This window comes from Tachyglossus aculeatus, chromosome 2 (genome assembly GCF_015852505.1).
Source record: "Tachyglossus aculeatus isolate mTacAcu1 chromosome 2, mTacAcu1.pri, whole genome shotgun sequence".
Lineage (NCBI taxonomy): Eukaryota > Metazoa > Chordata > Mammalia > Monotremata > Tachyglossidae > Tachyglossus > Tachyglossus aculeatus.
In genome coordinates, this window is record NC_052067.1 from 69,345,532 (window position 1) to 69,372,242 (window position 26,711).

At 43.7% G+C, this 26,711-nt stretch overlaps 1 protein-coding gene across 1 annotated transcript in view; it reads right to left on the bottom strand.

The window, feature by feature from the left end:
• Window positions 1-592: 592 nt before the first annotated feature.
• Window positions 593-26,711, bottom strand: part of UST (uronyl 2-sulfotransferase) — a 337,771-nt gene continuing 311,652 nt past the window's right edge. Inside the window, exon 8 of the mRNA XM_038741362.1 lies at window positions 593-2,531. Coding sequence (XP_038597290.1) covers window positions 2,248-2,531 — 284 coding nt within the window. The 3' untranslated portion in view covers window positions 593-2,247. The remainder of the gene's footprint in view (window positions 2,532-26,711) is intronic.

Consider the following 26,711-nt stretch of genomic DNA (forward strand, 5'->3'; position numbering starts at 1 on the left):
TTCCAGTTCTTTTCCTGACAAATTCCTCCTTTTCTCATCCTTGGGGGGTTTCTAGTTTTCATCTTGCTCCTCTATAGTAGAACTCTAATTCCACCTGCACCAGTGCAGAGATGACCACCCCTTCTTTGGCTTCAGGTCCAGGTTCAAGATTGTGCCCTAGGCTATGTAGCTATTTTTTGGAGAAACCCCATTAGCTATGGCCTTGCTTTCACCCTCTTCTGCCACTGTTTGGATTGCAAATCACTCTTCTAGAATTTAAGCCTGAGGTCCCAAATTGTGAATGTTAGCTACTCTTCAAACTGGGAGGCCTGTTAGTTGGGAGAAGGCAATTTTCAGAGCTCAGTGTTCAAAGCCACAAGAGGTCATGACTGAGGTCTTCTGCTGCTATTATGCAGGTAGCAGAACCATCCTGTAGACTGTAAACTCCTTGTGGGCTGGGATTGTGTCTACCTACTCTATTGCACTTTCCCAAACTCTTAGTATGGGACTCTGCACTTAGCCCTCAATAAATGCCGTCATTTGATGAGCTACACCCCACCAAAGCCTTTATTTCCCCCTGCCTCCCTGGAGCAGTGGGGGCCAAAAGGGGGAAAGTTCTACTACTGGTTGGCATTTCTCCCTTTTGAGTTGGATGACTTGTCCCATATCCCTACCCTGTCCCTCCTCAAGTGATTCCAAAGTCCCCAGTCCCCATTTCCAAGGGTGCCTCATCCCTCCAAGGGCATGCTAGTACAAGGGCCATGTCTATACAGACACACACCTCCTCCAGCAGTGGCTGCCTCACAGAATCCTGGTTGCTTGGGGAGTCGAGGTCTCCCTGGGATGCCTTGCCCAGTCTCTGCCTAACTCAAAGGTAAGGATGGCCCTGCTACCCAACCATTAGAAATGGTCTGAACCTGAGCAGTTTCTTCATGACTGACCAAGCAATGCGATCCAGCTCATGACAGCAAAAGTATCAATACTGCTTAGAAAGCAGCCGTTCCCCTCCACAAACTTCGGCCCTCACGCCTAATTTCAAAAATGAAGATGCTCATAAAATTCCCTGCTGAGAGCTGTAGAATAAGATTTCTCAAAGTTTTCAAGGCAGACCCACTTCCAGGCAAAACAATGAACTCAACTGTCTATGTGTGACCGATGAGAGCGGCTCTGGTTTTGTCCTAAGTCTCTTTCATTTCTTTACACTCCTTAGTTGGTTTTTTTGAATTAGAAGTCACCCGAATTTTTGTTGGAGTGGATGTTGTGGGAACTGGGGGCCGCTGTTAGTGCTGAGGTAAGGTTTTGTGTGGGTCTCATTGCAATGACCGGGTAGAGTTCTTTATGGGCACCAGATGGCCCATAGATGGGATGAGAGCTGAGCCTGGGGACACAGGCTGGACCAGGATGGGGTTACATGGCCCGAGTGGGACCAATAAGCACAGGGGATGGGGAGGAAGGAGGCTAAATTGTCATTACAACCTAGATCTTTTGGTTTTGTGTAATTTTCCACTTGAGCTTCCATTAGATTATATTGCCAAACTCAAACAGGGACCTACCACCAGCTCCATCAGAACCATCCTTTCATTCGTTCTTTCAATTGTATTTATTGAGCGCTTACTTTGTGCAAAACTAAGCACTTGAAAGAGTACAATATAACAATAAACAGACACATTCCCTGCCCATGATGAGCTCACAGTATTGTGTTGAATAAATGTCCAGAACCTTTCAGACATCTATAAGGGCTGGGTATCCTTTAAGTGTCTGCTTGGCTGCTCAGGCCGTTTGTTTTAAAATTTGGGCTCAGGCGGACCAATGCTCCAATGTTGTAGGGCATGGGTCAAGGGAGATGGGCCTGAAAATCCAGCTTGCACAGAATGCTAGGACTCCCATGCGTTTTGGGGAGAAGAGAGTGTGGGTAAGATGCTCCTTTCCAGGATGGAATTTTATGGTCAGCTATGTGCAAAGCACTCTACTAAGCGCTTGGGAGAACACCATATAACAGACTTAGCAGACGTGTTCCCTGCCCATGAGATGGAGCCATCTAATCTATCCTTGTGAGGGAGCAGAAAAAATCATAAACAAACTAACCCGCTCAATAAAATTAAACAAATAAAACCCGCAAAACCGGGTATCTCCCAGTCACCCCAACATGTGGGAATGCTTTGTTCTGTTCAATGCTATGGCGCATTAATTCAGTCCCATAAAGGATCTCTTTAAAGAAAATCTGTCAGAGGCGGAAGAGGCTATTGGAGGAGGGCACAAGGGTCTGTATCACCTCTTGTAGATATCCTCTAACCACTTCTCATCATCTTGCTCCTCATCATCTATTGGCTCCTCAGTTTCCAGTGGAGTAGGAATAAAGAATTCTGGCCTCAGAGGTGGCCGGTTGACGTGAGACTTAAGTCCAAACTTGCGTTTCAGCAGATGGAACTGCTCCTTGACGAAGTAGTAGAATTCATATTCATATCGCATACGCTGGTAGAGGATCTGTATGGCCTCTGGAGAAGGGACAGTCTTTTTCACTGTCACAGTCATGTTTCCAAGTTTCCTATGTTCTGCAACAGAATAAGAAGTGTGTTTAACCAGTATTCACTGACAGACACTTCCATCTTGAACACAAGCCATATTACACAGAAATAAACTGGGTGCTTGACTTTCCTGCAAGGAGTTTGTGAAGCTAATTACATAAGTCTGAGGTATGTCAAAGCGTAGGTGCCACATACTGGGGCAGTGACCCCCACAGCTGTGTAAACTAAACTGCCAGATTTGCTCATCATGGGTCTCTGACAAAACTGAGCACTTCCAATGACAGCTGAAAGACACAGAAAGGTGACTTTCTGGACCCTTAGCTTTTGGCAACTGGCCCTTTGTGGACCTAATTTCTAGCACCCCTTCCCCTTCTCCCCCTCCACCCAACACACAAACACGCACACACACACCAACCAATAGTATTTATTGAACATCTACTGTATGCAGCACAATACCATTGATCCACTAATAGTACATAGAATTATTAGATGTGATGCCTGCCCTCAGAAACCTTACAATCAAACCAAAGAGATGGACACATGTAGGAGAAATAAAATAGAAAGATATATTCACAACTGCTTTGGAGAAGTTGGGGTGGGTGTAAGGAAGGACTGAAATGGCAAAAATATTAAAATCCCTGTCCCCTTTTCACCCTCAGGCTCAAAATGAGAGGTTGGCACCAAATTTTAGAACTTTTCCATATTTGCACAATGCAATCGAATCTCGTCTTCAACCATCAATTTTTTTTATATCCCCTACTGCAGTAGGATAAATCTACTATTATCAAGCAATCATTTTAATTGACCACTTGCTGTGTGCACTCTCCCAAACACTGCACTAAGCACTTGGGAGAGTACAATACAACAGAGTTGGTAGGCACATTCCCTCCCCCAACCAGTTTACAGTCTAGAGGTTACAGTCTATATAGTCTTATCCCTATTGCCTTGTCACTAACTCTAGTCTCAACTCCAGCGGGAGCAAAAAAATGAGTACATGAAAAAAGCTGAACAGGGTTTTTTATGGTAGTTGCTAAGCACTCACTATGTGCAGGGCACTGTACTAAGCACTGGGGTAGATACAGGATAATCAGGTTGGATTCAGTCCCTTTCCCATAGAGCTCATAGTCTTAATCCCCCTTTTATAGATGAGTTAACTGAAGCACAGAGAAGTGAAGTGACTTGCCCCACACATAGTGGACAAGTGACAGAGTTGGGATTAGAACCCAGATCCTCTGATCCCAGGCCCATGCCCTTTCCATTAGACCATGCTACTTCTAGATTACTTTATTGGGTTAAACCAGTAATCCAACCAGTCTTATATTGGGTTTCGGACAGTGGTGATGAAGGGTGAGCCCGCTGTTGGGTAGGGACCATCTCTATATGTTGCCAGCTTGTAATAATAATAATAATAATAATAATAATGACATTTGTTAAGTGCTTACTATGTGCAAAGCACTGTTCTAAGCGCTGGGGAGGATACAAGGTGATCAGGTTGTCCCTTGGGGGACTCAGTCTTAATCCCCATTTTACAGATGAGGTAACTGAGGCCCAGTGAAGTGACTTGCCCAAAGTCACACAGCTGACAAGTGGTGGAGCCAGGATTTGAACCCATGACCTCTGACTCCAAAGCCCGGGCTCTTTCCACTGAGCCATGCTGCTTCTCTAAGCACTTAGTACTTCCCAAGTACTTAGTACTAAGTACTTCCCAGGCACTTAGCACAGTGCTCTGCACACAGTAAGCACTCAATAAATACGATTGAATGAATGAATGAAAGGGTGCTTGGAGGAATAGCATTATGGTTTCTCTGCCTAAACCCACCCACATGGGTAGGGATGGACATTGAAACACCCTTAACATCTCCTCTTACATTTTATCATGTACCTACCAGCTGTGAAATTATTTAAATCCTTGATTTACTAATCCATTATGGACTGCTATAGATGAATGTGCTGACCCCATTTTAATTTTCCTGGCTTTGGGAGACTTGGTGAACAATTTTGTGTTCCCCTTGCCATGCTCTTCATGATTTTGTAGGCTTCAAACATGTCGCCTCTCAGCCTTGGTCTTGTCAGTCAGAAGTGTTGTAATTTGGTGAGTAAATTCTCTTTCAGAAACTGCTCTCCCCCTCCCAGCTAGTTTTGGCTGCCCCTATTTGAACCTTTTCTAGCACTATTATGCTCTTTCTATGATGCTGTGAACAGAATTGCAGGCGTGGGCGTCGTACTGCCATATAGTGGCAATATGCTTTTTATTTGGTTTCAATGTGCTTCTTGTTGATGAACAGCATGCTATTGGGCTTTCTGGCTGCCAGCAAACATTGGACTGATGACTGAAGGGTTTCTGCAACCACGTGGATAAGTAAAGTGTGTTGTTCACTGAACTTTAGGCATTTCAACTCTACAACCCTCCTGCAAAATATGAATAATTTTACATAAGCAAAAGCTCAAATATTTCTATCTTCATTTTACTTTGAGGAAAACAAGATTCAGAGGACTATGGGATTGTTTAAAATTTAACAGATTTAGCATCTAGATTTTCTAACACTAGTCAATCCCTCCACCTGAAAGTATTCTAAATGATGATAAGATTTCCCTTTTCTGGTTTCTACGAGCAAATGCAGTGGAGTTTGATTGAATTCACTTGTCATTTGTTTTTGTCATACCAATTTACTTCAAAGAAAAACCAGGGTGCTTCATTTTTAAAGACAACCTTGTGGTTTCCATGTGGTTATTATTTTTATTATTGTTTTCATTATTATGATTATTGTGCCTACTAAGCATATACTATTTGTCAAGTACTGTGCTAAGTCTTTCAGTAGATCCAACACTGATTTTCCACGAAATGGTTACCAAAGAAGTCGATGTGGAATGCACATCTCTTTTCCTTTTCAGAGAGGAGAAGCTATTTCAGGTGCATACATAATTCTCCAATTTAATAAAAGTCATCACTCTGGAAGTCTGTCCTTTAAAAGGAGAGTGACATCATCTTATTTGACCTTTGGGAAAAGGAAGGGGTGGCCGAGGTTTAAAAAGATTACAAATTAATTTCAATTGTCAAATTCCTAACTTTCAAAATGCAGCATTTATGGGAAAAAAACTCTAAACCCAAGATGCCCCCTGGCCACCTGCCCTATCACGTACAGAACTATCCTCAGGGGATGAAATTTCAGGTTCTAAAATGTACCCAGGTAACTGAATGGGGTGTTGCTTTTTGCGTATTTCGTTAGGCAAAGTTGCCTCTGGCTTTTGGAAACTGGTATTGAATGAGTGGCATTTGAGTAAGGGTATTTACTACCAAAATCTTTAATGGATGGAAACTCTTAGAATTTGAAATCTTAAAAGAATTATCAATCACTTCTGTCTTACCATGTGAAGAATTTAAGAACTTGTATGAAAAGGCCTTGTTCCTTTGTATAATTTCACCACACTAAAAGTGAAGAATGTCAGACACTTGTCCTTAAGAAGGGTTCATTCTGCCACAAGAGATGGCTTGGACAGACAGTGAACTACCTGTTTTAGCCCTACTGTTATCTTCTATATATTCTGAAATTAGATGAGACCCTCAGTGAAACAAGATCAAAGATATTGGAAGTGAAGCAGATGGAGAATCAAAAGAAATCAGTGGTATTACTGACCACTTACTGTGTGCAGAATACTGAGTGCTTGGGGGAGTACACTAGCATAAGTAGACTCCATCCTTGCCCTCAAGGAGTTTACAATCTAGTTGGGGAGACAGAGATTAAAGTAAATTACAGGTAGGTGAAGTTTGAGGATATTACATAAGTGTTTAGTGGCTACAGACTCGAGTAGTCAAAACAGTAGGAAGGGAGGATAGATAGGCTGGGGTGATGAGAGGATAACCAGGGAAAGTTTCTTGGAGGAGATACTATTTTAATTGGACTTTTAAAATGGGGAGAGTGATGGTCATCATCATCATCATCATCAATCGTATTTATTGAGCGCTTACTGGGTGCAGAGCACTGTACTAAGCGCTTGGGAAGTACAAATTGGCAGCATATAGAGACAGTCCCTACCCAACAGTGGGCTCACAGTCTAAAAGGGGGTCTGTTGGAAATGAATGGGTTGGGTGTGCCAGGTAAAATGGATGGAGTGAGCAAGGGGTTGATGGTGAGAGAGATGGGATCGAGATAGAGTGGTGTTAGAAAAGGGAAGTGTGAGGGCTGGGTAGTAGTGGGAGAGGTGCGAGGATTGATAGGAAATTCATTCATTCAATCGTATTTATTGAGTGCTTACTGTGGGCAAAGCATTGTACTAAGCCCTTGGAAAGTACAATTCATCAACAAGTAGAGACAATCCCTGCCTACAACAGGCTCACAGTCCAGAAGTGGGGAGAGAAAGGGGAGCCTTAGAGCGGTGGCCAGTGTTTTTCCTTGATGCCGTGGTAGATGGGTAACCAATGCCATTGTCAATTTTTTTTTTGAGGAGTGGAGATCCATGGACTGAACATTCCCCACTTTTCCTCCCCCCCCAAAAAAAAACTGATCCCAGGCATTCTAGTGAATTTAGGGCTAGAATGGAGAAAAGCTACAAGGCAGAGAAATTAGCGAGGAGACTGATGCAGAAGTCAAGATTGACTATAACAAGAATAGAGATGCATGGTGAAAATGAGAACAGGAGAAAGATAACAAATCAATCAGTGGTATTTACTGAGTGCTCACTGTGTGCAAAGCATGTACAAAGAGCTTGGGAAATACAAAGGAGCTGGCAGACACATTCCCTGCCCACAAGGAGCTTAAGGACTAGAGGGGGAGACAGAAATAAAAATTAATGAGAGAGATGCACATAAGTACTATTGGGCTGAGGATGGTGAATATCAAGTGTTTAAAGGGTACACAGATCCAAGTTCATAGGCTATGCAGAAGGGAAAGGGAGTAGGAAAATGAAGATTTAGTCAGAGAAGGCCTCTTAGAGAAGCATTGATTTTAATAAGGATTTGGGAGGGTGGTAGTTTGCCATATAGGAAGAGGGCAAGGAGTTTAAGGACAGAAGGAGGATATAGGCAAGGGGTCCATGGTAAGACAGACGAGACTGAGATTTATTCAGTAGGTTGCTGTTAGAGGAGCAAAGCGTGTTAGCAGGGTTGTAGGAGGAGATCAGCAAGGCAAGATGGAGTAGGGGATTGAGCTGATTAAGTGCTTCAAAACCCATGGTAAGGAGTTTCTGTTTCATGAGCCCACCGTTGGGTAGGGACTGTCTCTATACATTGCCAACTTGTACTTCCCAAGCGCTTAGTACAGTGTTCTGCACACAGTAAGCGCTCAATAAATACGATTGATTGATTGATGTGCAGGTGGCTGTGGAGGTTTTTGAGGAGTGGGCATGGTCTAGTGGATAGACCCTGGGGCTTGGGAGTCAGAAGAACCTGGGTTCTAATCCTGGATCAGTCACTTGTCTGCTGTGTGACCCTGGGCAAGTCACTTCTCTTCTCTGGGCCTCATTTACCTCATCTGTATAATGGGGATTAAGACTGTGAGCCCCACGTGGGACAGGGACTGTGTCCAACCTGATTAGCTTGTACCTACCCCGGCGTTTAATACAGTGCCGGGCACATAATAAGCACTCAACAAATGCCATTAAAAAAAATGGGAACTGAACTTTTTTAGATAAGAGATAATGGTAGCAGGATGAAATAAGGACTAGAGTTGGGAAAAGAATGGGGGCAGGCAGGTCAGCGAGGAGGCTGGTGCCCTAGTCAAGGTGGGATATGATAAGTGGGTGGAGAGGAAAGGGCAGATTCTAGAGATATAATAATACTAATAATGGCATTTATTAAGCACTTACTATGTGCAAAGCATTGTTTGAAGCACAGGGGAGGTTACAAGGTGATCAGGTTGTCCCATGTGGGGCTCACAGTCTTCATCCCCATTTTACAGATGAGGTAACTGAGGCCCAGTGAAGTGACTTGCCCAAAGTCACACAGCTGACAAGTGGCAGAGCTGGGATTAGAACCCATGACCTCTGACTCCCAATCCCGGGCTCTTTCCACTGAGCCACGCTGTAGCATAGACAAGATTTTGGTGACAGATTGAATATGTGGGTTGAATGAGAGAGATGAGTTGAGGATAATGCCAAGGCTAAGTGCTTGTGAGACAGTGGATAGAGGTGTTGTCTACAGTGATGGGGAAAGACAGAAGGAGGACAAGTTTTGGATGTGTTAAATTTGAAATGCAGGCAGGACATCCAAGCGGAGATATTCTAAAGGCAGGAGGAAACAAGAGACTGCAGAGAAGCAGCCTGGCCTAATGAAAAATGAATGGGCTTGGGAGTCAGAGGACCTGGGTTCTAATCCAGACTCTTCCACTTGTCCGTTGTGTGACTCTGGGCAAGTCACTTAACTTTTCTTTGCCTCAGTTCTTTCATCTGTAAAATGGGGACTAAATCCTCCTGCCTCTAACTTAGTCCCTGTCCTACAGAGGGCTCACAATCTAAGTCCAACTGATCATCTCCTATCTATCCCAGTGCTAAGAACAGTGCTTGACACATAATAAGGGCTTAACAAATAGAGAAGCCGCGTGGCTCAGTGGAAAGAGCACGGGCTTTGAAGCCATAGGTCATGGGTTCAAACCCTGGTTCTGCCAATTGTCAGCTGTGTGACTTCGGGCAATTCACTTCTCTGTGCCTCAGTTACCTCATCTGTAAAATAGGGATTAAGACTGTGAGACCCCATGGGACAACCTGATCACCTTGTAATCTCCCCAGTGCTTAGAACAGTGCTTTGCACATAGTAAGCACTTCATAAATGCCATTAAAAATACCATCTTTTTGAAAAAGGTCAGTACTGGAGAGGTAGATTTGGGAATCATCCACATAGAAATGGTAGTTGAATCCTACCCAACAAAGTCCACCATGGTTCAAAAATTTCTATGAATCTATGACAAACTTCAGGAAGTTGGGCAGGGTGACAAACTGCCAAAAGCATGTGCCATTGGCTCCGGGATAGCTGCAGGCAGAGGGATGATCCATAGCTGGGGGGCTGGGACCAATCATTCCCCACTAATCATGGCCCAGTCTCCCAACCCTGGGTTGTGTTTCTGGACTTCCCTCATAGGTGTGCGCCTTGGGGTGAGGGTCGCCTCAGGGGAGCCACTCCAACCAGTAGCCGCTCGAGCCAATAGGATAACTAGATGGATAAATCCATTTGGGGGTGGGCGTTCTCTAACGTTTCCAATAGTTCCAAGTCATCCTACCCAAGGAAACCAGTTGGTCTGGTGACAATGCCTTGGAATGGGAGTGCTCCGAGTCCAGAGAGGGATCCGGGGCTACTTAGTCCTATATTCAGGACTTACTCTGATCTCACCCAACCTTTTCAGGGGTCCCTAGGATCCCAGGAGCCTCAGGCATGGGCGAAGGGAGTCTTCTGAAGACAAGGGTGAGGATCAAAGGTGCACAGATGACTCACCCAGCCCCAAGGAAATGAAGGTGGGCCCCTGGAGGCACAGAGGTGATGCTGAAATGCTGTTGCTGGAGAACTCTCCAGTTAGATCAACATGCATTTCTGAGGGCTTTGCCTCCAGTAATGTGTGTCCTTTGCTAGCCCACTGAAAGGAATGAATAAACCGGCACATTCGGTTGAGCTGTAACATACAGAACCAGTACTGTTGTGAAAGAGGCCGCAGTAGCGCTGGAACTGCTGCAGTCTATTTGGTCTGCTGCTTCCCATGCAGCAGCTATTTTACGGTGTCTGAGGAGCAAGTTTATTGATCTTGCCAGGGTATTATCTCACGGCCAGTGGCAGGGGTCCTATTTTCTGGCAGCAGCGGCAGCAGCAGCAGACAGAAACCTGCAGGGTAGGTATTGGGATCCCTGTGGAATGTAGTCACTTAGATTTCTGCTCTCCTTGAAATATTCCATTGCCTAAGTCAGGGAGAGTGAATGACAAACCAGGCTTTCATAAATCATCGAGGCCAGTTCGGCCTATCGAGGGCCAGAAGGCCACCTTGTGAATGTATTAGAGGTTTTCTTGAAATGCCTCCCAAGGCCTTACAGTTACACGTTCTGCTGCTAAACAGTAGTCAGAGCTACAGAGTAGTCACTCTGTTGCTATGTGCCGCACATTTTAGCAAAACCAGAGGGTTTCCCTCCAGACATAACAGAGTTGAACAAACTCCCAGCCTGACTGCATGGGGAGCGAGACTCTCCCGAGAACACCATAATCATGGTTCTGAAAGAGGTTGTTACTGTTCTCTTGAGCTTTTGCCATCCTAGCCACAAAGCAAGCATTTCCCAAGTACATTTTCCCTTAACCCTTTTTCTGGTTGCGGGAGGGTGGGGAGGGAGTGGGGGAGAATGTAGGAGGAGAACAACAACCACATGTTAATGGGGTTGAAGGTTCAAAACAAACTCCAGAAGATGAAACCACTCTTAAGATCCATCAGCTTCCTTTCAATTATAAGAAATTAGAAATGTTTTTGGTTAGCTTGCCTCTGTCTTATCCATGAATTTGACACTTGAACTGTTTGGGAGATCTATTGAGTCTCTCCTTCCTAAGTTCTGAAATTTCCACTAAATGTGTTTGTGAGTGTAACAGTAGTTTCATTCTGAAGACTGGAATAAGCAACTCTTCTGTTTTCTATTACTCCAAATCAACAGAGCCAAGGTGAGAAGCAGTGTAGCCTCCTGGAGAGAGCTTGGGCCTTGGGAGTCAGAGGACCTGGGTTCTAATCCCAGTCCCACCACTTGTCTGCTGAATGACCTTGGGTAGGTCATTTAACTTTTCTGTGCCTCAGTTCCTTCATCTGTAAAATGGGAATTAAGGGTAAGCCTCATGAGAGACACGGACTGTACCCAACCTGATTATCTTGTATCAGTGCTTAGAACAGTGCCAGTGCTTAGAACAGTGCTTTGCACATAGTAAGCGCTTATCAAATACCATCATTATTATTATCATCTACCCCAGTGCTTAGTACAGTGCCTGGCACATAGTAAGTGCTTATCAAATACCACTTTAAGAAAAACAAGACCAAACCACCAGGGGATAAATTGCTCTTTAAATCAGCATCCTCAAGCTAGAGAGTCTAGCCCAGAAGTTAAGATTTTGAAGTTAAAATGTATTCTGCTGCTGTTTGACTTGGTCAAACATTTCTTTGGCCAATTGATCATATTTCTTGAGCGCTTACTGTGGGCAGAACACTGTACCATGTGTGGATTTAAATAACTCCAACATGACCATCAAGCAGTGGTATTTGTTGAGTTCTTGCAGTATGCAGAACACTGTACTAAGCACTTGGGAAAGTTCAACAGACTTAGTGGAAGTGTTACTTGCCCTTAAATATTTTATAATCGCATGTGGGAAGTGGGGTGTGGGTGGCAGGAGTGGGGGAATACAGGCCCTAAAGTGAATTACAGATAGGAGAAGTAACAATTTAAAGAAATGTTCATAATTGCTATAGGTAGGTGGGGAGGAGTGGCGAAGTAAGTACCCAAGTGCTTAGTTACCCAGAAGTACTGGAGTAGTAGTAGGGAGGATAGTGGAGAGAGAGAGAGAGAGAGAGATAATATTAATCAGGGTAGTCTCCCCGGAGGAGGTTTGATTTCAGGACCTTAAAGATGGGGAGAGCAGTTATCCACCAGATGTGAAGAAGGTAGGAGTTTTAAGTAGAAGGGGGGAGTATTTGCAAGGGGTCAGTAGTGAGAGAGATGAAAACAAGGCACAGTGAACAGATGGGCATTAGGAGAGCAAAGTTTGGGCTGGATGATGTTAGGAGAAGAGGTGAAGATAGGTAGAAGGGAAAGCTGATGGCTAGGAGATTTTGCTTGATGTGGAAAGGAATAGGCAACCACTGGAGGTTTATTATTATTATTATAGTACTTGCTAAGTGCTTACTATGTGCCAAACACTGTTCTAAGCACTGGGGTAGTTACAAGGTAATCAGGTTGTCCCTCGTGGGAATCACAGTCTTAATCCCCATTTTACAGATGAGGTAACTGAGGCACGAGAAGTTAAGTGGCCTGCCCAAGGTCACACAGCAGACAAGCGGTGGAGCCAGGATTAGAACCCATCCTCTGACTCCCAAGGCCGTGCTCTTTCCACTGAGCCACGCTGCTTCTACTATGAAAGGGAGATTATGCAAAATGGTGCCATAGATAAATGATCTGGGTGGCAGAGTGAAATATGGATTGGGGGGGGGGGGGGAGGTTTGGAAATATGGACTGGAATGGGGACGACAGCGAGGGAGATGATGCAGTTGGTTGAGATGGGATATGGCAAGTACTTGGAGCAGGGGATGGGCAGTTAGATGGGGAGGAAAGGGCAGATTCTGAACATGTTCTGAAGAAAGAAATGACAGGATTGGTGACTGAATATGTGGGTTAACTTTCAATAGTATTTATTGAGCGCTTACTGTGTGCCGAGCACTGTACTAAGTGCTTGGAAAGTACAATTTGGCAACAAATTGTACTTGTTGTTGGGTAGAGACAATCCCTACCCAACAACAGAAAAGAGGAGTCAAGGATAATATCAATATTGCAGACCTGAAAGGGAGGGAGGATAGTGGTGTTGACACAACAGGGATGGGAAAACTAGATGTAGGACTGAATTTGGGAGAATAGATGAAGAGTTCAGCTGTGGACATGTTGAGCTTGGGCAGGAGGTCTATGTACAAAGGTCCTGGAAGCAGGAAGAGATGTGAGATCACAGAAAGACAGAGATTCTGGAGAGTGAAGTAGATTTGGGAGTGATTAGCACAGAGGTCGAATTTGTAGCTATGACAACAGATGAATTCCCATGACTTTATGTGAAGGTTTGAAGTTAATACACAATATCTGATGGGCATTGTTTGCAACATTTTACAAACAAAAATTGTCAAATTCTTTAGGAAATGTTTGTTCAAGGGTAGTACCTACCCCAGATAATTTTCTTCAGTACAAGGACTTCACCCTCAACTTAATCCCTTTATCCCGCCCTTTATCGTAGACCTGCTTCTTCTAGCCTTTCTAGCCTGGTGACTTGGAAAATGGCAGGAAGATGAGTCAAGCCAACTCTTTTATTGTACTCTCCCAAGCGCTTAGTACAGTAAGCGCTCAAAACCATTGATTGATCTTTAGGCTGTACTGAAAAACTGAATGACAAATACTTGTTAACCAATTAGGAAAAATCTGATCATATGCTCCAGCTTCTAGCAAATCTTTGACAGAGGTTGTGAACAGGATTCGGTGTATGTTTTCCAATTCAATGAATGAAATTCTGTGGCTCCCCTTGGACACATTAATTCCTGTGCTTAACCTTGTAGCCGTGACCCTTCCTGAAAGTTGCCACTGGCCATATTACACATTTCTCTGGCCTTGAACTACTAAACTATATTATGGAAAGAAGAGCTGGGTTATCCAGGGGCTTTCTATTCTTTCTGTTGGCTCCCCAGTTTTTGGCCTTCTGGAGTCTTCGGCTATTTGATTTCAAAGTGTTTTGCCTATGGGGCCATTTCTAATCATAAGCTTTTGCATTCCTTCACTCTTCTGTGTATTGCCTCGGGGCGTGAGATTTCTGTAAGTTGCATCTTGCTTTACAGCACTGGGGTGGTCGCGTTCTGCTAGCCCCATTGTATATGTGAGAGAACAGTCAGGTCACAAGGATTTGTCTGAGGGTAACACAGTCAGGGCAGAACTGGGACTAAAATCCAAACTTCTCTGAGTAGCAGTTCTGTCGTTTATCCTAGACCTTCTTCTTCTGGCCTAGTGCCTTGGAAAGAAGTTGGAAGGTGGGGCGGGCCAAGCTAACATCTGGGTGGAACCAGAGAGAACCTGTAAGGCTGGATGAACACAAAACAGCAGTTATTGAGAGTGAAGCACTGCACTAAGCATTTGAGAGTGTACTACAGAAGCCAGCATGGTTTAGTGGAAAGAGCATGGACTTGGGAATCAGAGGACAGGTCTTCTAACCCCAGCTCTGCCACTTGTCTGCTGTGTGACCTTCGGCAAGCCACTAAACTTCTCTGTGCCTCAGTGACCGTATCTGTAAAATGGGGATTAACACTGTGAGCCCCATGTGGGACAACCTGATTGCCTTGTATCTACCCCAGTGCTTAGAACAGTGCTTGGCACATAGTAAGTGATTAACAAATATCATTATTGTGATTATTAGAAGCCAGACACATATTTCCTGCCCTGCAATGTAGTAGGGTAGGCAGATGGACAAAATGTATGTACAGATCGGGGGAAGCAGAAGGAAGAAGAAGACCCTTTCTCATCTGGAGGTTCTGGCCTGCATCAGTGCTTAGAACAGTGCCTGGCACAATGTAAGCACTTAACAAATACCATAATCGTTATAATAATAATAATAATCTCTTGCACATTCAAGAAATAGGGTAAATTTATTTTTACATATGGAGGCAGCTCAGGAAGGGCAAAAAGGCTAGGTTTTTTTTAGCTCCAGTCAACTCCATCTGATCATGCTGAATAGACTATGTTATGGTGACCTCAGACAGCCTCAGCAATAGATGCTGAACAAGCAAAGGGATAAAGGAAACTTGCAGCAAAGTCTAAATTTAACATAAACCCATATGTACAGATCGTGCAGCCTCTTAGATCAGGAATGTGGGCTGCACCTCTCCTGGGCCTGTTTACAACATTCACGGAGGGAAAAGAATGGTGTCCCCCAGGATCTGTCCTCAATGGTTTCCCCCAAGATCTGTCCTCACGGGGCCAACTTGCTGGCAGCAACAATGGCAAATGAACGATCCACCCCCTATGCCCACTCTCTTTGCCAATCTCTTCCCACTGTGGCAAGCTGAACGCCATCTAGAAATGCTATTTCAGTCAGCCACCAATAATCCTAGTTGGTAGATGAGTTTACCCCAGTTATGCTTATCTCTCCTTTTTATGATATTCAGTAAGCACTTGCTATGTTCCAGGCACTGTACTAAGCACTGAGAAAGATACAAAGTAATCAGGTTGAACACAGGCCATGTCCCTCGTGGGACTCCCAGTAGTATTCATTCATTCAATCATATTTATTGAGCGCTTACTGTGTGCAGAGCACTGTAATAAGCGCTTGGGAAGTACAAGTTGGCAACATATAGAGACGGTCCCTACCCAACAGCGGGCTCACAGTCTAGAAGGGGGAGACAGACAACAAAACAAAACATATTAGAAAAATAAAATAAATAGAATGAATATGTACTAGTAAAATAAATGGAGTAATAAATATGTACAAACATATATACATATATACAGGTGCTGTGGGGAGGGGAAGGAGGGGGAGAGGAAGGAGGGGGAGAGGAAGGAGGGGGCTCTCAGTAGGGCTTTGAAGGGAGGAAGAGAGCTAGCTTGGTGGATGTGTGGAGGGAGGGCATTCCAGGCCAGGGGGAGGATGTGGGGCGGGAGACGACGGTGGGACAGGCGAGAACGAGGCACAGTGAGGAGATTAGCGGCAGAGGAGCGGAGGGTGCGGGCTGGGCTGTATAAGGAGAGAAGGGAGGTGAGGTAGGAGGGGGCGAGGTGATGGAGAGCCTTGAAGCCGAGAGTGAGGAGTTTTTGCCAATGCATAGGTTGATTGGTAGCCACTGGAGATTTTTGAGGATGGGAGTAACATTCCCAGAGCGTTTCTGCACAAAGACGATCCAGGCAGCAGCATGAAGTATAGATTGAAGTTGGGAGAGACAGGAGGATGGGAGATCAGAGAGGAGGCTGATGCAGTAATCCAGTCGGGATAGGATGAGAGATTGAATGAGCAGGGTAGCAGTTTAGATGGAGAGAAAAGGGCAGATCTTGGCGATGTTGCGGAGGTGAGACTGGCAGGTTTTGGTGACGGATTGGGTGTGAGGGATGAACGAGAGAGCGAAGTCGAGGATGGCACCAAGGTTGCAGGCTTGTGAGATGGGAAGGATGGTAGTGCCATCAACAGTGTGGGAAAGTCAGGGAGAGGGCAGGGTTTAGGAGGGAAGATAAGGAGTTCAGAAGCAGAGAAGAAAAGAGTAGAGAAGCAGCATGGCGTAGTGAATGCCGCATGGGCCTGGGGGTCATGGGTTCTAATCCTGGCTCCACTGCTTGTCTGCTGTGTGACCTTGGGCAAGTCACTTCAATTCTCTGGGCCTCAGTTACCTTGTCTTTAAAGTGAGGATTGAGACTGTGAGCCCTACATGGGAGGTCTATGTCCAACCAAATTTGCTTGTATCCACCCCAGCACTCAGTAGAGTGCCTTGAACATAGTAAGCACTTAAATACCATAATAATAATGATTAATAATCCCCATTTTACAGATGAGGTAACAGGGACAGAGAAATTAAGTAGCTTGCTCAAGTGCACACAGACAAGTGGAAGAGCCAGGATTAGAACCCAAGCCTTCTGACTCCAGGCCCATCCTCTTTCCACTAGGTCACACTGTTTAACCTGGCTTTTTTCACTAGCCCTCAATACTGAACACTAGAAACTACGTAGAGACAGCTTCAAAGAGATGAGAATTAACAATAACCAGTATTTCCTTGGGGCATTTTATTCCCCAACAGGAAAATATTGAATTATTTTGAAGGAGATCCTCACTCACTGCACGTTATAATAATAATAACAGTGGTATTTAAGCACTTACTAGGCAGGTATCAAGCACTGTATTAAGTGCTGGGGCAAATACAAGATAAATAGTTCCCACATGGGGCTCAAAGTCTAAGTAAGAGGGAGAACAGGTATTGAATCCTTATTTTGCAGATAAGGAAACTGAAGCACAGAGAACTGAAGTGACTTACCTGAGGTCACAGAGCAGATGAGTGTCGGAGCCAGGATTAGAACCATGATTCTTTGACTCTTGAACCCATGCTCTTTCTGCTAAACCATGCTGCTTCATAATTTCCCATGGTGGTGTCAGACTCCTTGGTTTTAATTAACGTGTTTTGTTTTATTGCCTGTCTCCCCCTTCTAGACTGTGAGCCCGTTGTTGGGTAGAGACCGTCTCTATATGTTGCCAACTTGTACTTCCCATGTGCTTAGTACAGTGCTGTGCACACAGTAAGTGCTCAATAAATATGATTGAATGAATGAATGAATTACCCACAAGTTGGGATCCAAGGACAGTGCTCTGCACACAGTAAGCGTTCACTAAACACCACTGATCGGTGATTATTTTGGAACATGCTTCTTTGGGTCAACTTTCCTAAGCTATCTTTAAAAGCAGAGATTTTGAGTCTACTAATGAATATTATTTAATGGTCACCAGGGTGTATGGTGACAAACAGGATGGCCTGAAGAGGGGACCACAGCAAACTTGGGTTTCTTGCTCAAGACCTCTGGGCCCCGGGCCAGGGCAATGGCCTTTTACCTTTGTTGCATTTATATTATGTTTGCACTAGTTTATAATCTTCAATGCTCTTAAAAGGCCCTTTAATGTAAATAAGAAGGAAATCACAGAACTGCTCCTTGAAGTCACCCTTACCACCTCTCTTCAACTGTCAAACAAACACAATGAAAAAAATGATGTAGATCTGGCCTCAGGCCAAAGTAAACAATCTGGAAATGCTATGTAAACCCAGCTGTTGCTCTGCAGAACAGGGGCCCCTTCTTATGGTCTTCAAGAAGGTTAGCCATATGTGAAATAACATCATTTTATCATTTACTTCTGCCTTTTGAAGATATGTTGGTTTTGGCATTTCTTTTATTGACCCAAAATTAGGGCCTCACCTAAATCACCAAGGCCTATCTGAAAGGGTCTGGGCTCTGAACCTGCCCAAAGAGAGATTGTCCTGGTGAGATGCAAATAAAAAGAACAAGAGTGATCACACTTTAAAAATAGACTTAAGCTCCTTGAGTAGTATTACCCGAGGAAGTTGCAGTTATTTTACCAAGTCCTTGTCTAAAAAAAAAAAAAACCTTGGCTGACCACTGTTGATTCTGGTTACCGCAAAGACATTTCTAACTTGGAAAGGGGCAAAGGGGACTTTGTTAGCGGTGGAGGATTCTTCAACAGGCCGGGATGAAGGTCAAGGTTAGCTTGGCCAAAGCGGGAGCATTAGTATGGCAGAGCACGCACTCCGTTCCCATCGAAGGAATGGCCAAATTCCTACTGATCCTGTCAAACCCCACACCCTGCTGGGCTGTTCAGAAATCGTGTGAACACGATGCTTGTCACAGATAGAATAAATCCATTTCCTGAATTATATAGGGAGCCCTGTGGCTCAAACCCATGAAATACAACTATGGCGCACGCAGGCTTCCCTGCAGCTGCATCAAACGGAAATAAACGTGTGTCACTGCGGTTTTAAGCAATGTACTGGTCCGTGAGGGCCGCCTTTTGATATGCCACTCAAATGATCGATGGGATGTTAAAACTAGCTTCTTGGAGGTAAGGCAATTAGGAGGTAGAAAGAACAAAAAGCATTTCATGGCAGACACTGAACTTAGGTCTGGAAGACTAAATAGAGGAAATTTTCTCAGTCATCTTTCAAGAGATGAAAAAAATAATTACAAAAATAAATAAATGGGGGGAAAATACATTGGGGCTCTGGGGCTATTTTAATTTGGGAAAAAGTGTGTCTATCGGTTATTTCTGGAGAACATATAATGAGCTTCTTGATGTAGTACATTTTTGTCTGATGATTGAATGTCTCTGGTCTCTTCTGATCATTGATAACTAGATGTAAGTTTTTTAAAAAATCTCCATATTTGAAAAGAGGAGTAATAAGAAAAGCTAGAGCAGTAGCAGGTGTACAAAAAATCCCAGCAAAAATCCCTGCATCAGTTCCCATTGTTCCTGGCATGAGTTAAGGCCCTAAGCAAGCACACCTAAGTGCTACAAACATTACATACAATCACACAACAAGGAACAACCTTTTTGTCTGCCTAGCATGGCTGGGACTGTGGGTCTTGCCTTGGTCTTTTCAGCTTCACACACACTGGTAGGTGAATTTCACCATCAGTAGTGTCTTCTTCCAATGTGAAGCACAACCATATATTGCAGCTATATATCTAAATATAACATACGTATGCTTCTGAGAAAATGCTTGATAAAATAAACTATCATCATCATCAATCGTATTTATTGAGCGCTTACTGTGTGCAGAGCACTGTACTAAGCGCTTGGGAAGTACAAGTTGGCAACATATAGAGACAGTCCCTACCCAACAGTGGGCTAAATATACCTTTGCAAAAACAATAGCTTTGAGGGTCCAAATTACTAAAATATTTTTAAAGGAAACATCTTAGCAACCATCACTTAGGAGAAAGGTACTCAACTTGGTTTATACAAATATTTTACTCCAACAGGCAAGTAGAGCCTGTTTAGACTGTGAGCCCACTGTTGGGTAGGGACTGTCTCTATGTGTTGCCAATTTGTACTTCTCAAGCGCTTAGTACAGTGCTCTGCACATAGTAAGCGCTCAATAAATACGATTGATTGATTGATTGAAGTAGTAGTGTGGGTAAATGTCTGCAAACATTTTTGGGTTCCTAAATATCTCTCCCCACCCCAAAGACTATTTGGGTAGTAACAATGGAAATACACACTTCCATTTATTTTCAGTACGCAGTAATTATTGAGCATCTACTTGCACAGAGCCCTGTACCAAGTTGATCTCTTCCTTGGAAATCTCCACTCCTGGATTTTAGGAGGGTCTAAAGGAATACTTATTTTCACTAACTGACCCTTTATTTGGAAAAAAAAAAATTACCAGTGTTGACGTCACTGAAGTTTACTACTTAGGCAGATGGGGCCAATTCATTCAAAGAACTGCCTATGATTTTCCTGCCAGAGGAACCCCTCTGACTCCCAGTTAACTGCTTTTTGCGCAAATAATATCTCCAGACCCAGCAACACTCCTTTTCCCCTCCCACCACAGATAATACAGTCCAAAAGATAATCCTACCACTCTCTTCCACAGATCTTTGAAATACCATTTACCTACCAAAGTCTTCCCTAAATAGAAGTGAGGGGCTGCTACCCACTAAACTCCAGAGACACCATAAGGCAGGGAAACCTTTTTTTTTTTTTGACAGTGCATCATTATTGCTCTATTGTTCAACATTCTACCATCAAAAAGTGCATGATGCTTCCTGGGGATAGGAGCCAAACATCAGACATAGAAAAAGAGAGAGACAGTGGGACTGTGAGCCCGTTGTTGGGTAGGGACCGTCTCTATATGTTGCCAACTTGTACTTCCCAAGCGCTTAGTACAGTGCTCTGCACACAGTAAGTACTCAATAAATACGATTGAATGAATGAATGGGACAGAGATACAGAGGAAGACATATGATGATCAATCAGTCAATCAGCCATATTTACTAAGTGCTTGGGAGAGTACAATAGAACAGAGTTGGACTCATTACTGCGGTTTCATTCTTCTTCCAGGAGCCACAGATCATACTGCTATGATAGCAGCTGTTCTGGTTAATAATAATAATAACAACAATAATAATAATAATAATAATAATTGTGGTTATTTGTTAAGCATTTACTACGTGAGGCACTGTATTAAGCACTGGGGTGGATACAAGCAAATCGGGTTGGACATAGTCCCTGTCCCATGTGGGGCTCAGTCTCAATCCCCATTTTACAGAAAAGGTAACCAAGGCCCTGAGAAGTGAAGTGATTTGCCCAAGGTCAACAGCAGACAAGTGGCAGAGTCAGGATTAGAACCCATGACCTTTCAACTTCCAGGCTCATGCTCTATCCACTAATAATCATAATAATATTAATAAATATAATAAATCATTAATAATGATAAAATAATAATACTGATATTTAAGTTCCATAAGCTATGTGCCAAGCACTGTACTAAGCGCTGGGATAGATACAATCAAATCGGGTTGGATATAGTCCTTGTCCTGTATAGGGCCCACTGTCGGGTAGGGACCATCTCTATATGTTGCCAAGCGCTTAGTACAGTGCTCTGCATACAGTAAGTGCTCAATAAATATGATTGAATGAATGAATAGGACTCACAGTCAAGTGAGAGGGGCTTCCTTGGGACCTGAAGAGTGAGTGCTCTATCCCACCCAGCCAATCAAAATGCTTGGCAACTGAAACCCAAATTGTATCTATTATGTCAGATTGTCAGTTCCCCCCTTTCCCCTCTTCTCTAATTAGGTGTTGTATGCATCAATCCACCTTTTCATTTTGAACTTGGGGGGCAAGAGGAAAGGGGAGGAGGAAGTGGAGGCAAAGGGAGAAAAAGGAGAGAAGGAAGAGGAGTGCTTTGCACATAGTAAGTGCTCAATAAATGCCATGATGATGATGACGTGCAAACAGAGGAGCCCTAACTCCTTTCCCACTGCCTCTCCTCAGATTTTCAGTGGGCAGTGGGGCCAGACCTGAATGGTTCCGTTTGCCTTTAGTCCAGAACAACCTCTCAGCTTACTCACCTCTGCCCGACTGCCAGTCCCATGGGACCGCACGAGATTTGTTGCTATGGCAACTGTGATGCTGCAGCATCTCTAGTGTCCAACTCTTGCTCCCACCCAAATCCCACATTCATGTCACAATGACCCCAATCTGGGCCCAGCCACCATGGCATCCACCATTCCGGATCCCCTTATTCTGTTCCAAATCCAAAGGTTGGACAGGTTGGGTACTTATGCTACCCTATTGCCCCAAAAACCTTTGGGGTAAAAGTAATGGTGCTTTGGCTGCCAACTGGAGTGGGTACCTATGGATGAGGGCTGGTAGCTCTGATTTTCCCATCTCACCTTAGCCTGTTTGGACTTTAGATACTGCTGGACCTTGCATGGACAGCATATGGTAGGGGAGTGGAAAAACCTGAAATATTTCCCATCAATCAGGCAGACATTTTGGCATCAGGATTTCCCAGGTTTAGAGACAGGATTTGTGATGTCTGTCAAGTGTAATTCGTGCTAAAACTGAGTTGGCACCATGGAGTTTGGAATTGTCAATGCTTTAAAACTGTGTGTGTGCATGTGTGTGTTTGTACGAGGAGGAGGGTGAATCAAAAGGAGCATCAACTCATGCCTCTGGAAGCTTAATAAATAATTTTAGATGATAGTGGCCTCAATCACAAATTTTTAAACCACAAAACTGGTCGCTGAATTCAGAGTTCTGTAATTACTGTACATAATCCTCTGTAACATATAGGCTTCTTTAGAATAGCTTCATATTACTTGATTAACATAATGATCATTCTTTTGGCATTCACGCAGTAATCAAAGATGTTACAGATATGGAGATAGATCACATAAGATACCAAGAAAGCAAAAGTTGGGATTGGCCTGAAAAATGTTCTCAGAATTTAAATGTTTAAAGGAAACCTCGGGAGAGGGAGATGGGGAGGAGGAAGGAAGGGGAAGAGAACAGCAGCAGAGTCACATCACTGCATTTACACCCATTAAAGTATAACAATGAATTTCCATGATTCAAAAATAAAATTTGGTGGCAGAATATTGAAAAAAATTAATTTGATTAAAAATGTCAGTCATGTCAGTCTTACTCCAATTACTCATTCTGAACTGATTATGATCCCAAAAATGCAAATATTCCAATGAGGTTGCGTGATTAATGAATCACTCTTAAAAAACATTGATTTCTCCTTACATTTCTCATACCCAGTACAGCAGAACCAAATATAAAAACATCATTTGATTTATGACTTTGTAATAACCTTTAGTCTCTGGTGGCTTTTACCAGATGATTTACTTTAGCCCACACTGAGTTGATTTCGTGGCTAGACTGTCTACAGTCATCATAACTCAGAAGTATGAGGAGGCGGAATCCAACATTCAGCTACGTACCGTCAACTCAACTCCCTGCTTCACCGGGAGTGGAGAATTTGAGGATAGGTAGGGACCCCAAAATCCTGGCACTCCTCTGCCATCCCTCCTCTTTCTCTTCTTCCTACCTCTATCTTTTAAGACCCATGTGATGTAGTGCAGATAACTTAGCCCTTTCTGAGGCAACACTAATGTAATGCTGCAAGATACGTCCTATCCAGGCAATTCTATGCAAAGTACAGGGAAAAAATTGCTTCATCTCTTGCTCATCATTGCCACACTCCACCCATCTCTATCTGTTTAACTTCATTTAGCTCCACCTATTGTGACTTACCTATCCTGCCACACCTGTACACCCCTTAAAGATTGCTTTAAAGGTCATTATGATGCCAAACGTCCTAAATTCATCAATCAATTGTATTCATTGAGCTTTTACTAAATGCTTGGGAGAGTACAACAGCGTGGCTAGAGAGTAGAAGCAGCGTGGCTTAGTGGAAGGAGGACGGGCTTGGGAGTCAGAGGTCGTGAGTTCTAATCCTGGCTCTGCCGCTTGTCAGCTATGTGACCTTGGGCAAGTCACTTAACTTCTCTGTGCCTCAGTTACCTCATCTGTAAAATGGGGATTAAGACTGAGCGCCCCACGTGGGACAACCTGATTACTTTGGGTCTACCCCGGTGCTTAGAACAGTGCTTGGCACACAGTAAGTGCTTAACAAATACCAACATTATTATTATTATTATTACAACAGAGTTAGTGGACATGATCCCTGACCTCAAGGAACTTACAAATTAGTGGGGGGGGGGGGGGGAGAAACCCTAAATAAGGTAGATGTATAGCAAACTACAGCATAAATATATGAATGAAAGTGCATTGGCTGAGAGTGTGAGTGTCCAAGGTATTTTTTTTAATGTTTTAATGGTATTTGTCAGTGCCTACTATGTGCCAGGAATTGTACAAAGCGTTGGGGTAGATACAAGATAATCAGGTTGTACATAATCCATGTCCCACATGGGGCTCACAGTCTTAATCCTTATTTTACAGATTAGGTAACTGAGGTATAAAGAAGTCAAATGATTTGCCCAGCATCACATGGCAGACAAGTGGCAGAGCCTAGATTAAAACCTGGGTCTCCAACTCAAAGTCCTGTGCTCTTTCCACTAGGCCACACTGCTTCTCGAGAAGAGCTTAGGTGATATAGAAGTACAGTTTGGTGGAGGATAGAGTATGGAGAGGAGAGATTAGTCAGGGTGGACTTCCTGGAAGAGATGTGATTTCAGAAGGGCCTTGAAGATAGAGAGAACAGTGGTCTGCCAGATGTGATGGGGAGGCAGGAGAGGGGAGTTCCAGACAGAAGGGAGGAGATAAGCAAAAGCTCAGGTGGAGGATGGGTGGGGGTAGGGGGAGAGAGTGGGAAGGAAGAAGGAGGGGAATGAGGCACAGCAAGTTGGTTGGCTTGAACAAAGCACAAGAGCTGGGGTGTAGTGGAGAGGAGGGACACTAATGGGTGTGTGAGAGAGGGTGAGTTTATATGAGTAAAGTGTGCAGTTGGTACATAATGCCTGTTAGAAATGTGTCCATCTCTGCAGAATTCACTCTCTGCCTGTGAGTCATCTGCATTCTCTAGTGATATTGGGACATAAAACTTCCTGACCATTCCTGACCATTTGTTTCAAGTATCTTTTTACTTATCTGATCTGTTTCCTTCTCTGTAGACTAAAAACTCCTTGTGGGCAGAGTTTGTGCTTCCAAACTCAAGTTCACTGAACTTTCCCAAGTGCTTAGTACAGTACTCTGCCCCAGTAAGAGCTCAATAAATGCCACTGATAGATTGATCTTCTGGCTACATCAGAATTCTTTTCTCTTCCCCGGCAACCTTCCTAACCAACCTTTGCTATTCACTCTCAAGGAACTTGACACGATGGTTGATTGTTTTGAATGATTCCTTTAAGTCCATTACCCATTTGGTCAGTGAACAGTGTTTCTTAAATAAGGATACCCAGGTGCTTGAGTGTTGACTAAAGTTGTCTCTTCCATGATTGAACAACCAATATCCTGGTTGTCTACTTGCAAAGGTCTGTGAGTTAGGAGAGGGTAGGGGCTATAGTAGTACGAGAGGCACTTGATTTGTTTTCCCAGTAAAAGAGATAGGTTGTCCTGGACTGTCCATTCTCTCACCCTATTCATCCATTAGCTGGGTTAGTGATGCAGTCCTAATCAATCAGTCATATTTATTGAGCACCTACTGTTTGCAGGGCACTCAACTAAGTGCTTAGGAGAGTACAACAGAAGTCAAAAACATGATCCCTGATTTACCTCTAGTTCTTCACTTACTATTGTTGAGTGGATCATTCATTTTCAAAGAATGAGGGCAAAGAATGAAATAATTTCTCAAGAAGAGGTTCTAATTTTTTTCAGAACTGGGCCATACCACCCCAGAGTGTTGTGAACTGGGAGAGAACAATCCCATCCAGATAAAAACAGAGGGCTTTAGGAGAGCTGACCATAATTGGAATTGACATTGCTGTGGTGAATGAACTAAGGCTTCTCATGAAAGAGAGGCTAGATGAAAGAGGAGCCTGATATACTTTCTCCGACTGACTTCCCAGGGACTGTCTCTATATGTTGCCAACTTGTACTTCCCAAGCGCTTAGTACAGTGCTCTGCACACAGTAAGCGCTCAATAAATACGATTGATTGATTGATTGATTCCCACTTCTGAGAGGCGGTGGCATCTTCTCTGCAGTGAAACAATTATCTCCCGGTTGCCCCTAAACATGTTGGTTCAGATCTTCCCAACATGTTTATGGGCAACAGTGGAATTCTAACGTCCACATATCTCCCCCTAGCATCCCTACCACAATCAATACCCAGGCCCCACTGGGATGAAAAGATTAAAAAAGGATTAGGTTAGACCAATGGCAAATATACCTAAATCCGATGAGTTGACTTTCATGGGAGATTTCAATGCAGAGATGGTGAAACATGGAGAAAAGTCACGAGACCACACAAGAATGGAAAGAAAAATGTAACCTACTGGTGCTCAGTGAGTGTTCCAAGTATTAGGCTACAATCACCAACAGAGTCTCGCTTGTTCCGTAAGAGAAAGATATAAAGTACCTCAAATCTATCTTAGTGACTAGTTATTGAGGTTTATTATCAATAATAAGTGCATAGTTTTTAGATTATGTCTCTCTCCCACTTCTCGCCACTTGCAACCTCATTGCCAGCAAACATGACTCGTTAGTGAGGAACAATTTGGAGTTCTGGGGTCAAGCTGCCCAGAGCTCTGGGGTGGTGCAGTGAAGTGGTGGCAGAAAAACGATCCTCTACAAAATGTTGTGGGGATGCGCAGCATAAAGTAAGGAAATGATGTGAGGAACTAGGGGTGGCTGGTTTTTCCTTGGCTCAGGAGTGGCCCATTCTCCGAACCTGGCCCTGCTGAGAAGTTTGGCCCTTAGTGAGTCTGACAAAACAGAATTTCTCACATATTTTCATATGCTTCATCTTTCTCCTTTTAGCTCCTGTGGCCTGCTAATATTTTGTTTTCTGTT